This window comes from Cinclus cinclus, chromosome Z, assembly GCF_963662255.1.
Source record: "Cinclus cinclus chromosome Z, bCinCin1.1, whole genome shotgun sequence".
Lineage (NCBI taxonomy): Eukaryota > Metazoa > Chordata > Aves > Passeriformes > Cinclidae > Cinclus > Cinclus cinclus.
Genome location: NC_085084.1, coordinates 58,614,487 through 58,630,053, shown reverse-complemented (window position 1 = coordinate 58,630,053; position 15,567 = coordinate 58,614,487). Strand labels below are relative to the sequence as shown.

At 46.5% G+C, this 15,567-nt stretch overlaps 1 protein-coding gene across 1 annotated transcript; it reads left to right on the top strand.

Annotated features, from left to right (window-relative positions):
- The first annotated feature begins 1,422 nt into the window (after positions 1-1,422).
- Positions 1,423-9,601, top strand: DMRT3 (doublesex and mab-3 related transcription factor 3). Its single transcript, XM_062513111.1, has 2 exons — positions 1,423-1,861; positions 8,637-9,601. The coding sequence occupies exons 1-2, from the start codon at positions 1,423-1,425 to the stop codon at positions 9,599-9,601; spliced, it is 1,404 nt and encodes a 467-aa protein (XP_062369095.1).
- Positions 9,602-15,567: the final 5,966 nt, after the last annotated feature.

Here is a 15,567-nt window from a genome sequence, read left to right as displayed (position 1 = left end):
GCCCGGGGAAGAAATATCACGCTGAATCACTCTTCCTCTAGAAGTAGAAAAGTAATGAGGAAAGACCCTAGTAATGAAATACCACGCAAATACTTTAGCAGCATACACTGTGCCTTTTATTCTCTCCGGCGAAATACTTCCCGAATTTTTAATCTGATTTCGTTAATAAAACCTTTATTTCGTGTAGCGGTTTATGGTGGAGAGATGTCTGGGAAGACCAGGGGAGATCTCGAAACCACGAAATAGGTTCAGGTCCAAGCAGCAGCCCCTGCCTGTCTGTGGACGGTACGCCGCGGGCAGATGAACTCTTGAAGTAAATTTGTTTCCCCCCAGTCAAAACACATACGAGTTTTTGTTTGTTTGCTTGTTTGTTTGTTTGTCTTCTACCAATACATTACATTTGGATTCAAGGTTCTCGCTGCCACACGGGAATTACCTGCTTTTCAGTGAGAAACCTCCCCCCATACGGAAATGGAGAACACTACAAGTCCGCCGCATCTGACATTATCATTTAGGTTTCCAGCAGCCTGACTTGCCGTGAATTTCACGTTCTTTTCTTACAGCCTTCGTTTGCATTTAGGTGTCTGTCTTGCCGCGGGATGCAGGAGAGGCAGCGGACCCCACGGGGGCAGGTGGCTACCGCGGCTCTCCAGCTTTGCGCCGCGATTCCGCGGGGACACGGCCGCAGCCCGACTCCGCGCAGCTGTGGGCAGCTCCCGATCCCGGACAGCTCCTGCCCCGAACATCTCTTTGCACTTGCAAAACTTTGATTTCGACCCCTTAGTGCTACGTCGCGGCGTTGGGCCACAGGCGGGAGCAGCCATACACCGTGCCGCCGAACCGAGTGTCCCGTGGGCTTTCGAGGCGGGGAGAAACCTCCCAGACCCCGCTCGTCTCTCAGCCCCGAGTGCCTTCAGGGGATGCTCCGTGAGGGGGCAGGGGGTGGGTGGCAACAGCCGCGGTCCTGGTCCGCTGAGGGACTAGGGCACGAACCCCTTCGGCACGGGCATAGCCGCCGCCACGACGGCGGGGCAGAGGCACTCCCCCCCCGCCACTTCCCTCTCTCCCTCCCTCCCGTCCTTCCTCCCTCCCTCTCTTCCTCTATCTTTCTCTCCCTCCATTCACCTGTCGGCGCCGGAGAAGGAGGGTGGCTGTGGGGGCGGGCGGGGGGCGGGCTGAGGGGCTCTGGGCTCAGCGGGGCGGCGCGGGCAGCGGCAGTGTCGCTCCGGCCGGCGGCAGCGCTCTGCCCGCCGGTGCCACCGCGGCGGGCGGTGTCTCTCCCCGTCGGCCTGGGGTCGGAGCCGCGCCCCCCCAGAGCCCGCGGGCAGAGCCGCCCGCCTCCTCTCCTCCATCGCCCCTGCCTCCGCCCGCCCTCGCTGAGGCCTCCTCCGCCCCGGAGCCGGCTGGGCTCCTCCCGCGGGCATGAACGGCTATGGCTCCCCGTACCTCTACATGGGCGGCCCGGTGTCGCAGCCGCCGCGGGCTCCGCTGCAGCGGACGCCGAAGTGCGCCCGGTGCCGCAACCACGGCGTGCTGTCCTGGCTGAAGGGCCACAAGCGCTATTGCCGCTTCAAGGACTGCACCTGCGAGAAGTGCATCCTCATCATCGAGAGGCAGCGGGTGATGGCCGCGCAGGTGGCGCTCCGCCGGCAGCAGGCCAACGAAAGCCTGGAAAGCCTCCTCCCGGACTCCCTGCGCTCCCTCCCCGGGCCGCCGGGCAACGCCGAGCCCCTCACGCCGCCGCCGGGGCCGTCGCCCTGCGCCGCGCCTCCGCGGACCCCCGCCGAGCTGGCCGCCGCCGCCGCCCTTCGCTGGGCCACCGAGCCGCCTCCCGCGCTCCCGGGGCCGCTCCCCAAGGCAGGTGAGGCCGGGCCGGGCGCCGCGGTACCGGGGCAGGAGGGAAAGGGCGGGCTGGGATCCCGGCTGTCAGTTCTAGGGGATGGGGCAGGAACGAGTAAAGCCAAAGGCGTTCCCTTTTTCCCGACGGGCTGCTTGGGAAGGGAATGGACAGGAATTCCGACGGGTGCACTTCATCGCTCTTAAAAAGCACGGAATCGCACAGTGACCGGCCCGCTCCCCAGCCAGAATCGCGTACACCGAGACTAGTAGAAGGGGCCGGCGAACGTGGCCGTTGCCACCCGGCCCCCCGACGTGCAGCTTCTGAGCCCGTTCTCAGGTCGGCCGGGAACGGGCCGCATCCCGGGTGGATCAGAGCAGCGTGTGTTTCTGCCGCTCCTGGTCCCGCTCCCGGGCTGGAGTCACTGTCCGGCTTCCCGCACCCCGGGCATCGGTCTGCGAGACCTCGTCCAGGAAAAAACCAGCGCAGAGAGCCTCGGACCAAAAGCGGCGCCACAAACCGGAAGGTTTCTGCGGAGCTATTGACGACTGTGAAAAGCGGGGTGGTGGCAGGCAATGAGCGGGGCAACCCAGTCCTCCTGCGCAGGCCTGTCCCTCCGGGTCCCGTCCGGGGCGGCTTGGGACAGGTCGGGGGCGCTCAAATCAGCGCCTGCAATTGGCACCGTGTGAGTGCGGCCGGTCGGTAATACACTTTTCTGTAGGTAAAGCTAACACTCTGGAACCGCTGTCGCCTTCCGTCCATTGTCTGAGCGGGAACTGACAGTCTTTCACGACAGGGGTGTTGCGCAGGCAAGCCTCTGTCAGCCCCTTGCACTCTGCTGACAAACCGTGACAAAATTTTACTCGGCGCCCCGGGACGGCAATGGCGAACCCTGAGTTTCCGCCGCCTCCCGCCGGTCCGTGTGCGTTATCAACCCAGTCCGGTCTCGGAGGAGTGCACCAGAGCCCCAGCATGGGGCTCTGCTCCTCCAGCCCCGGAGCAGACACACACCGGGCCCGAGGCTGAGTCCGACACTGGCGAGGATGCCGGTGGTTTGGGACACGCTTCCCGTTTTCCGGCCCTTGGCACCGCCTGCCTGCCCTCCAGCAGCTCCGTCCCCCCGCATCTCGGCCCAGTTCCGCAGGCCTCTCCCCAGGCCCGAGCATGGGTGTCTCACCCCAAATTTCCCACTGGTCGCAGCCTCCCGCTCTCCGCTCTCCGCTCTCCGCACACGCTGCTGCGCTTGGCCGGGGCCTCCTCCCTGCCTGGAGGTGGCGGGGGGCGAGGCAGAGGAGGGAGAGAGAGAAGGGGAAAAGCCCGTCTTGCTTCTTCGAGAAAATTAAGGTTCCCATCCGCCAGCACGATATAAATCTGTCGGATAGGAACGATATTAACTTACATGCTCAACTTTCCTTCACCCTGATGCATGAACTTCCCGGTTTAAAAGATTACAGTAATCACGGGAGCAGAGTGTAAATCGAATCTGATAGCAATAACTTTCAGAGAAGGTCAGGCTCAAGTGAAATGTTACCAAGCAACAGGCATTTTGTTTGCAAAATACAATCAAAGTGTATTGATGAGAAATTCTTCCTTGCCAGCCCGTCAGCACTTTCTGATAATAGCTTTACGGAGCGAAAAAAAGCAAACAAACAAACAACAAAACATAACGGGGATCTCTATAAATCAAGGCCCTCGGTTCTGTGCCTGCCCCCGTCCCCGCCCGCGGTGAGGCCGGGCTAGGGGGACCGGGGTACCCCGGGACCACCGGGGAACCCTTCTGGTCCTACAGACCTCACTCGCATGGTCTGCAGTCCCTAAATGTCATAGACGGGCTTTTTACCCCGCTTTTTATGAACACAAGGACACATGAGAGCAAAGAGAAAAGTGCTCTCCTTTAGAGCTTTCTCCTGTCACCTTCCACCATAGACTGTTTAACCATATGATTAAATGATTATTTCCAAATATCCTGCATGCTCTGAGTGGCAGGGTTTTTTCTTTCCTTCCACAAATTGTATTAAAATCGCCTTAAAAACAGAGGATGAATCTGCTGCCCACTTGGTTTCTAAAACGCACAAACAACCCCTTCCTACCCAAGGACGTTATTATCATGAAAAGTTTTTTCACTGCCGAAAGGAATACTTCCTGATACATGGTAAAATCATATTAGTTTGCTTTTATTCCTGCTATTATCAGCCATTTAGGTTGGGAAGTTCTGAAACTACTCCTCTTCTTTCTGCCTCTGCTAACCTGGAATGATTCCCCCTCCTGATACTGTGCGCATGAACTTCCTTGCCCACATGAGTTCGTGTTACATTTCTCGTAGTAGTAATCAAGATTTGCAAACAATATAATGCTATATTCATTGTGTGATATTTTCAGAGCCAGCTTCTTAACTCAGTGCAGCTGTCTCTGTGTTAATTTGAGAACAGTGATTAGTCTCTGTCTACAGAGTATTTATTTCTTCGAATATAGGGAAGAAAGTCTGAAGTTACAGTAATTAAAACCAAAAACAAAACAAAACCTAAATCAAACTAACAAACACCCCACTCCTCCAAGCAGACAGCAAAAGTAAAAAAATCAAACCCACCAACAAAAAAAAATCACAGCAAACAAAAAAAAACTCCCACCAAATACATAGCCTTAGCTTTTTGTGTGGTTATGCTAGTTCTGGTATCAGTCTTTCCTAATAATACAAATAAGGAAAACTGCAGGTACTTTGAGATACAAGAAAATCCGTGTCACACAAGAGATGTCCTAAAAACCAAAGAATAAGCTGTTTTAGCAGTGAGTCAGCAGTGAAAATATTGAAGAAGAAAATTTGGTTCCAAAATATTAGACCAAGTTTTCCAGACAAGTTATTAACTTGAGAAGAGCTTTTCCTTTTCACTTATTTAACTTTTATTTGCCCCATTTATGACATTTTACTCAGGATTATTAATGTATAGTCAAGAAGAATTGGGGCAAATATTCTGCCAAATTCGTATCAGCTTTATTTATTAATTTGTATTTTACTGTAAATGCATGCACATTTTCCGTTCCACTTCTGTTTCATGTGTATTTGTATTTGCACTGCATCTCTGATCTGGGTTGGAATCTGTCCCTGCATGCATGTTATTTCGTTAATATTCCCCATCTTTTATATCAGTAGGAAAATATTTTTCTTAGTTTTCCCAGGAATCACAGACTGGATACTTAAATGCAGGCAATTTAAGAAATACAAGTGTTGGGGGAAAAAACCCCCAACGTGCATACACACACACACACACACACACACACACAAAACAAAACAACTCCCTCCCCCCAGAAAACAAAAAACAAACCCAACCCCAGAGCCACACAAAGAAACAACCCTCCCAAAAACAAAAGCAAAAACAATAACAATAACCCACAAAAAGACAAAACAAATACCCCCCTCCCCCCAAAAAATAAACCAATCAAACACCACCATCAGAAATACAGCAAAAAAATCTCAGAGCTCACACAGAACAAAATACAAAACCCAAACCCCTACAAACTTAAGAAATGTCTGAGGACGAGGTTTCTTTCTTAAAGACTAGAGCATCCTCCTGTGAAACTTACGAATATGAAAAGAGAAACAAAAGCTTAGGTGAAGAGCAGTAGGTTGTACGTTCTAAATACGAAATTATTTTTGTACTTGAAAATACAGACGTTTGCAATTAGCACATGCCCGCAATATTCCTACAATTCAGTGGCCACATAGGGACATTTGCAATGTATCTTCACGAATTTTTTTTGTTTATTTGACCATGGCTATTTCGTGACAATTTTAAACAAACGGGAATCCCGGTCACGGCGGTTCCCATGGAGGGTTGGGGACAGTCCCCAGAGCAGACCTCGTCCTGCCCCAGCCCTCGGCGTAGCGGGCAAGGGGTGTTCAAAGCGGTCAAAACACAGCCTGACAGACAGGGAAGCCCCGAGGGTCGGTCAGGAGAGCGGCCAGCTGCCGTGCCACAGGCTCGGGGGCCGGGGGGACACCGGGGGGACACCTGGGGGACACCGCGCACCGCCCCAGCCCGGGCGTGGAGCTGCCCGACACCGGCAGCCAGAAATGCTCCCAAAAAGACTGAGGGGAAAAAATACAGCAGCCTCCATGCTCAGTGGTGGCCATCAGAGGGTAATTCTCCACGTGTTAATACTGATTTAAAATCACCGACGTCTCGTTTTCCGGGTCTGTCCCTGCGAGTGTTAACAGCCCAGTGAGACGTGTCTCTATGACCTGTGCTCAATGAGGAGACTAACCCTGTGCAAAAGCTAAGAGCTGGCATCTGTGCGGTCTTCTGATGATAAAGATGCAAAATTCATTGGGGCAAGTTTTCAGAATTTGAAGAAAATATTTTAGGCAAGCCTCATAAGGATATTTTCAAAGGCATAGAAAATTAAGCAAATCTGAAAATCTTGAAAATAACATTTTGTAAGAATCAGGGAATATATTAGACATACCTTACCTGGTATGAGGTTTGTTTGTTTTCTAAAATAAACACGTTTTTCTCCCCAGTGGTACTTGTTCTCATCCCATAAAGATACACTGTACACGTGAGCATGAGGTAATTTGGAAATGTTTTCTCCTTGCATTCAGTCCATTTAGTAATATTGGTCACCAACAGTGCAATCTATTTTTTTGGAAATAAGAGCTATGATGTTCCTTAAACAGCCTCTCTAACTATACTCTGTCAAGACAGCGACAAGGAGGTTGGATGTCCTCAGACTGCCCTCTAAGCCTGGAATGCATAAATAGTCCATTCACCAATATTTGTAATAAATGCGTAGCGAAGGGATTAGAAGGGAAAGGCAGAGTGAGTCTCACGTTTTCTCAGTAATGGATGAGATATGCCAATGTCTTAGCACCTCCTCAAAAGGATGCATGTGCCACTGTGCTATGGGCAAGCAATTCCTGCATCCTGCTTTGGTTGTTAAAGCAAGATTGATGCACTAAGCATACGAGAAAGAGGAAACATACGTGGCCTTCTCTGTAATATAGAACATGAAGAGTTACTGCTTCTCTGTTTGCACTCGACAGGCAGCATAACCAGCGTAAAAACCAGTTCCTAAAATGTGTTTTCCTGCTAAAAGAAGTGAGGTCTTTGTAAGAGCTTCTGTATTCCTCAGATACACACTTATCTTTCAAATTCAAATTAGCAGCATCCCACATCTCTGTTTCTGCCAGGTACAGCCATCATCATGAGGAGAGCCTCCCTTTGCCATGCTCAACGGCAGGCTGTGCTCTGCCAGGATCTCCTCTCTATTTATAGCTCCCATTGTGGTGAGCATAATGGCTTCTTGCTCAGCTCAGGCTTGCTCAGACACTGACTTCTTTCTCTCAAGTGGGTGAATTGCATTAATAGTACTTTTTTATGCTGATCTGTAAATATTAAATTAGCCCAGTACCTGATGAGAACATACCCTGCCTGTTCCTGCAGCAAGGGCAGGAGATGGTGAGCAGTGAGGCTCAGGTGCTTGGACACCTCTAACTGGTTCCATCTCAGTTGGGCAGCTGGGATCATCAGCACATTATAGGAACCTTTGGTCACTCCTTACAGCTACTTTGTCTAGTTGGAGTGTTTGTCAGGGGTTTGTAAAACCAAGTTGTATTGGTTTCTGTAGACATGCCTTCCCATTTGTGTGTTCAAAAGCACTACCCTGTGTAGTTAAAGTAGCCACAGCATCTTGGACAGTGACCCTCTCCCTATGCATTGATGCTTCCCAATAATGTAATGATGGTGCTCAACGAGGAGTGTTCACAGCGGAACTGTGTTCTTGGGAAATAACAATGAATAATCTCAAGCAAGTACATTGACCCCCTTTTGCATGAACAAGCATCCTTCCCTTCTTGCAGACAAGCAGTCTTATTTCAAAGGGTTCCATACTCTGGTCAGGCATTACCAAAGAGTTTTGAGTGTCCATCTGGAGACAGCACAGTCAATGAACTTGTTCAGCTCCATACTCAGCTTTCATTCTTCTTAGTTTAGCACACAGAAAGCAAGATACCTGGAACGATTGCTAAGAGAGATGGTGGAGTCCTCATCCTTGGAATTATTTAAAACTAGGCTAAGTAGGGACATGAGTAACCTGCCTTTTGTCGAAGGCTGCTCCCACTTTGAAAAGGATGTTGGACAAAATGCCTTCCAGATGTCTTCTCCAAACCAGACTTTTTCTAGAATACTTGCATGGGACAAGGTGTCAGACAGACATGCTTAAGGGTTTAGAGAAAAAGCTGCAATCCTTGATGTGGGAGGAACTGATTTCTTCAGAGCCAGAACTGGAATGCTTTTATTTATTTGAAGACTTTAAAAACCTTCAACCTGTAGTCATAACGGAGTGTTTCCACCAATGCAGTTTGAGCTGCAGGGGAATTTTCATCTTCTAAGTGCCCTCTACAGTTCACTGACAGTGAAGTGGCACTAGAGAGGAATTACGATGTGAAAGTGCTGAAGTTCCTCTGAGAAAGCTTGCACTTGGGTGGTGTGTTGCTGCCTTGTAACCAGTGAGCAAGGATGGATATAGCATTTTTGATGCAGCGAAAAAGGTGACCTCAGCTTGTTTGGTCACGCATAGGAGAATGAGACAGAGTATGTCTAGAGTCGGTCACATTATCCTTTTGCAGTTTTGTTCCCATGGTATGTTAAGATACCTTAATTTTTGCAGGATCTCTGAAAAAACCCCACTTTTTCCACCTTAGAGTCCATCCTGGTCTCTTCACATTAAGAAGGCAGTATCGTCAAACCTCTGTAAAAGCTTTTGGCCTCAGTTTTCTGTTAACTTCTGTGACTTCTCTTTGCAGATGTGAATGAGGAGCGGTTGGGTGATACAAGTGGAGCAGACAATGCTGAGACCTACAGTGACAAAGACACAGACCAAAGGAGTTCCCCTGACATGACTAAAGCCAAAAGCTGCTTCAGCCCTGAAAGCCCTGAAATTGTTTCAGTGGATGAGGTTGGTTTTGCAGTTCAGAAAAATGGTGGGAGCACAGAGAACCGTCCAGACAGCCCCAAGTACCACCCAGAGCAGAACCATCTCCTGATAGAAGGTCCTTCTGGGACAGTTTCTTTACCGTTCAGTTTGAAAGCAAACAGACCCCCGCTTGAAGTCTTGAAAAAGATTTTCCCTAACCAGAAGCCAACTGTGCTAGAGCTGATCCTGAAGGGGTGTGGCGGTGACCTGGTGAGTGCTGTAGAGGTTCTCCTGTCCAGTCGGTCTTCAGTGGCCAGTGGAGAGAGAACTTCTGCTGAATCTGATGGTCTTGTTTTGCCTTCCAACGGGCATATTTTTGAACACACACTGAGTTCCTATCCTATTTCTTCTTCCAAGTGGTCCGTGGGCTCGGCATTCAGGGTTCCCGACACTCTGAGGTTCTCTGCTGATTCCAGTAACGTTGTGCCAAATCCTCTAGCTGTACCTTTGCAGCACCCTTTCCCTCAGCCACCACGTTACCCGCTGATGCTGAGGAACACTTTGGCAAGAAACCAGTCCAGCCCATTCCTGCCCAATGATGTCACCCTGTGGAACACCATGACACTGCAGCAGCAGTACCAGTTGCGGTCCCAGTATGTCAGTCCTTTCTCTAGCAACTCAGCCAGTGTTTTCCGAAGCTCACCTGTGCTTCCTTCCCGCTCATCAGAAGATCCTAGGATCTCAATTCCTGATGATGGATGTCCTATTGTGTCTAAGCAACCAATTTACACAGAAGATGAATATGAGGAAAGGTCTGATTCTTCAGACTCAAGAATACTCAACTCATCTTCTTAGACTGACATTTGACATGTGACAGCTAAGCGATACTCACAGTGCAGCTGAACAACTGGCCCCTAGGAGGAGGGACTCAACAAAACTCTTGCAATTGTATTAATAAGTGTCTTTGCTTGATAGTGTACTATAGCAATAAAGACGTAACTTATTTAATTTCTTGCACTTCACTGGATAATGCCAAATAGCAATACTCTGGCTTTATTGCTGAGTGTGTGCTGCAAAGGAAGACTTTATGGATACCAGTTATGGGACTCTAGAAGACTCATAATGGAAACAGAAGCCCAAGGTCTACTTTGTTCCTTAACTCAGAAAAATGGGGATGTTAAACTAGAATACTTGAATGCTGTTTTATAATTGAGAGCTCCTCAGGACATAAGAAATCAAGCAAACATAATTCAATTGCGAATGGACTAAAACAAGGACCTTATAATCTTATGCCAGTGATCATCCTTTCAGTGAAAGAAAAGGAAGAAGAAAGAAATACACACATGCAACTAACATGAGCTGCTTCTGTGCTGTTTGAGCTTGGACACTTTTCAGAGAAACATTATTAAGAGTTATTCTTTTCCCATGGCTAGGTTGAAATGTGTAATGTCAGTGTAAAACCAATTACAGCTGTGAATTGCATGAAGTGTATTGTGAAATGAACACCAGATTAAGCATTGTCAGGTTAATGTAGCATGCTAAGGACTCTAGAAAAATAAACTAAGATGATGATCTTGGTTTATGTCATTTATACTGGGCAAATAACATTCTGAAGATAGAGAGCTGATTAGTTCTCAGCCGGGGTTAAAATGTCCAGCTCCAGCAGCTGCAATCAAGGGTAACCTCTTTTTCCAAGTCTGGGTTTTGCTTCCCTGTCTTGTAACTTGCGACTGAGATTAGGCAAAATTTGTCATCAGGGAAGCTGAGGTCTCTTGTATTTGCTCTGCAGACATTTCCAAGCTCAGCTGAGTAAAGCAGAGCTTGCTACAATCACAGAAAGCAGAAAACAAAAGGCTCTCCCAATGCTTCTGAAGCATCTTTTTTTCCTATTCTGTAGAAGTAGAATGAAAAGGAAATAGAATGTAATAGTGGGCATTTCTTTAAAATAATTTTTAGCCAAATGGCAACTTCCCTTTTCCCCTAGAAAAGTAATGGTTTGAAAAATTTATTGCATGATTGCATGTACTGATTACACTGCATATCTTATGTGTGTCTGAGTAACATTAGGAATTGCTTCTGATGAGGAATGCCTCCAAGTTTAATGTCCACTTAGAAATTTGTTAAGCTTTTATTATAATTTTATCAACTGTTCACAAGTGACTGCATATGCTTGACAATTGACTTTTACAAAACACACCTCTGAATGCAGATGAAATGACTCTCCAGTCTTTCAGGGGTGGGGAAGTTGGACTTCCACCCTGAAGTTGGACTCTGAAGGAGATGGGCTTTAAAACTGTTACATAAATGTATCAGGCATGTTATCTGGTGTCATTGTTGATACAAATGCCTGTGTTCACATTTGGCATTTCATATTCTGTAAGTCTTGTGCACACAGTGAATCTTTCATTTTATAAAGGTACTGAATACGCACAAAAAGGAGAATAAAATAATGACTTTATTTTCCTTCGGGGATAAGTTAACTGAAAGGTACTTTATCTTGCATAACTTTCCAACCTGTTCAGAAAAGCATTTTATTGGTTACACTACAGAACAAAGACATAAAAGCAGGGGAAGGGAGGAAAAAAAAAACCTTATGGAAGTGTAAATGTGCAAAGCATCTGGAGTTCTTAATGCGGGGTTTCAGTGGTGTACTGATAGATTTGCCTGCATTCATATGGCACTTGTAAACAAATTCATCTTACAGCCACCCCAGAGAGAAAAGTAATGTGTAAAATAGACCTTGCAAACAGAAAGGCAGGTGGTAGTGAAACGCTGTGCTCTGACACCATGGGGAAATTCTCAAAGGCTAGGTAAGAGCAGATAGGTCCAGGAACTCCACTTTGGAGCTGACTTCCTTCCTTCAGGAATCTTATGCAGCCCCTGTACTTTAAATGAAATCTCAGTGGAGTTTTTTTGTTTGCTTTTCTTGTTTGTCTGTGTGTTTGTTTTGTTACAGATGTTGAATTATCTTCAGCAGAAAGACCAAACTGTGATACCTGCAAAAACTCTGACCCTCTATGGTCTGTGGGCTTTCAGAGAACTGAATTTTGGCATCTTGGCATCGGGACATATCTTTAAAAGAAAGATGACCTTTGGCTAACATGGAATGAACTATTACCACACTTGTGGTGAAAAATGCAGATTTGACATTATGATTTTTAAAGTTCCATCTCTTTTGACAAGCCATTTTCTGAAAGAAGAAAAAGGTTAAAATAATCCTTGTCTCTCATGTTATAAAATATCTTTTGACTCAACTGATACATACGTTTTTTCTTAAATAAAACAAATATATCTCTGTTCGAAAAAAATTGCAAATTTTCATGTCGAACAGTAATTTTTGTTTGACCACACAATATTTTAGCTACCCAGAAGATCAATTTTTTTCAAAAATATGTATTGGCCTGCAGTGATACTTTTGAGAAATTACTTTTTTCATCCAGTTGTATTGTATAGTGGCTGGCACTATAGGCAGATAAATTTTTTAAAGGATCCTTCGGCATGTTGGCAGGAATCTTATCTGCCCACACAAGGCTGGGGGACCTGTTCCTCAGGCTGTACTGGTGGGAGCCCGGCCAGGGCATCCCCTAAAATTTGCGTTTCCCTGCTCCATCTTGTGGCAAACGAAGGTATCTCCTAATCGAAGCAAGCACTTCAAGCTGAGGAAGAGAAGGCACCGGGAGGAGGAGGGTTGGAGCTGGAAGCACTGGTGCTCAGAAGCACACCGAGGGGGGAAAAAAAAAATAAATCAGGTAGGATGCCTTGAGCCTGTTGAGGTCTCTGTAGGGTCTCAGAGCCCAACTTTTCTTTTTCTTTTATTTTAAGGGTTTTTTAAAGACTTTCTTTGGGTATTAGTGCAGTTGTGGCTTTGTTGGAGCAAAAGACCTTCAGCTCTGTTCCTTTTGCACAGCTCCTGCTCCTGTCTGAGCAGCCCCTCAGGAACCTCTATTGGGTTCCTCAGGACTCCTGTCAGAGAGGTGATTTCCCTGTCAGCTCTCTGGGAAATGTCTCAGGAGGCTCTTTCTGCTCACAGCTCTGCTTGTCCAGGTCTCAAGTTTCAGTGGGCTCTGCAGAGGCTGGCAGCTGCCCCAGAGGCACGCTGCCAAATCCCCACTGGCTGACCTCTGGCTGTGACAAGGTGGTTAAGGCCAATAAGGATATAAACAATAACAATAATGATTTCTCCCTCAAAGGAATGCCATGGAGAGCTCTAAGGTGATGCTCACAATCTCTGGTTCCTCTCATACCTGTAGGTAAGGGAATAGTCAGAGGGACAGCAGGGTTGAGCACAGCACAATGGGGATACTCTGTGCCAAGCTATCCCTTGCCTTGTCCTTGCTGGTGCTGTGCTGCTTTCCTGGGGGTCCCTGACTTGTCCTCCTTATGGGTCTGAAGGGCCACCTCTGCAACATTTATTGTATGCTTGGTGAACAGGCTTACCTCACATTTGTGCTGACATCTTTGAAAAATGACTTTGATTCTCTCAGTATACTGTTTCAGTGATTCATTCTTTATGTGCATTTACTCAGCAGACATGAGTGGGGAAATAAGATTTATGCTAAATTTATATGTTAATTTTAATATTGAAGCTATCCTGTATTTGAAGAATAAGATCAATTCTTCAATTTCATTTCTTACGTGATATTGCATATTGTCATTACTGGAAAATAAAATTATTTCTGAATGCATACTATCTAAACTTCAATTTTAGTGGACATTTAACTTTGACATATCATTCTTCTTCCTTCTCTATAAAAACTAACTTAGTACAGTATTTAACATTCTCACACTAGTCTGGCACCAGAAGATAATAAAGACAAGACTTTTTACCCAAAACGATGTTTCATTAATGTGCTCCCTGCAGCATTTCTGCACTGTCACAGATTTCATGCATGACTCACTGTTACACACATGCTACAATAGGAGCCTTGGTTAATGATTGTGTTCCTCACTAGAGATTAATTTCATTAATTTCCACATTAGCAGCAGTGTTTGAGAACCATGGCCACAGCTATTCCCTAAGCATGCCAGAATACAGGTCAGATCCTGACCTTAAGGGGAGAATCCATCCCTTGGATCACTACCAGGAAGCAGATCGTGTAGAGGATGGGTACAGAGAATCACAGGTACAGAAAGACTTGGCCTTTACAGAGGGAGATACACTTCAAAGAGGCCTGCTGCCAGAGACCATGTCCTCCTGAAGCTGCAACAGAAAGAAAATATTCACAGCACCTTAGGAGTGTGGTTTGCTACTTTAAGCCTTTGCAAGCTGTGAGGGAATTAAGCTGAGAGATAGATAGGAGGAACTTTTGCAAGGTTACATCCTTGCTCTGCCCTATAACCTGAGGAAGAGTTTTCCCTCCCTATGAGATAAAGATAATTGCAACAAGGATTTAATTGTTTTTATCTGAAAATTCTCAAAGACTTTAAGTGTTCTATGAACAAGAGTGTAGAACATAGTGTTTACCAGATCATGTATGGTAGGATTCTCTTTCTGATTTTTTTGTCTGTGAGAGAGAACCTATAGCTTTTCAATATCTAACCTCTGACTGCCTTCAGCAAGAATTCTCCTGAAAACCTCAGGATTATCCTTAGATAGTCCTGAGCAAACAACTGTCATAAAATGGCTAAAGGTTGTGAGACCTAAGGTAAACACTATTTGGGTTATTTCCTCCTTCCTCTTCTGAGTTTATGGACTTCATACATTCCAACTTTCTCCTCTGCAATACCTAGATAAAACCAGAAATCTTGTGAGAAAATTGTACTGATTGCCTTTCCCCCCCCAGAAGCAGTGAGTATATGAATCAGCAAAATGTTGAGGGGAAGTGAAAAGGCAGAATTTGAGACAAAATGAAATCTCTTAGTTCTTCCTGGACTTGTGTGGCTCAGGGAGGTGTGCAGGCTCAGGAGGAGCTGGTCTCTTCCTCCTGTCTGGCACTTAGTCCAGCAGTAAATTGTCAGCTTGGGGGCTGCAGCCCCTTGGGAGTGAGCACACACCAACAGGACAAAGGCAGCAGTGTGAAGTGGAGTGAGTAGTGTGGCAGCAGTGTGAAGGTGCTCGTGATAGCTGATAGAAGCTTTCCTGCTTTGTTGTACGCAGCAAAGCTCATACCCAGTTTTGGAAACCTCTTTCTTTGGTGCCTAGTCCTTGTGCACATTGCTGACATTCCTTCTTGCCATGGTGAGTATAAACTGGGAAGAGTGAGAGATAAAATTCACCATACTCAGAAAAACATAAAGGAGATATCGAAATACTCAGAAATTCTTCTGTGCTATTTCTTGAATCTAGACTTTTTTATCACTTTATCACTTATAATAGCTAAATTGCTCATGTAACAAAGGATGCAGAACCAATCCTCATAGGCCACTGTATCTGAGGGAGAACTGTGGTAAAAATTTAAGTTTCTCTGCCTCTGCATATTAATATCTTGACTGACTAGGAACATGTTCCTGAAGGGTGCTTGAAGCTGTTCCCATTGCACAGCTAGCAACTTTCCTGGGAACCAAAATCACGTTTCTCACTTTGAACATGCCCTTTTCTCCAGTAAAGTAAGGACGATGCTCAATGTCCGGTATGGCTACATATTCTATATGTGAAAAAACAACATGTTCTCAAGAGAAACATTCCTAAACTACAGAAAAATATTTGACATGGCTCCATCCTTACTTCAAACCCTATTCAGGAGACTTTAATACCCTTCACAGCTTTAACCCAACTCACAGACTTGTTTTTACATTTTAGACCCTGTGACTTAGTCACTAGTAGAGTTGTGGTCAGCTATGTGTAAGTCATGAATTTTCTTCCTTGCTCTTTTTCCTGTAAT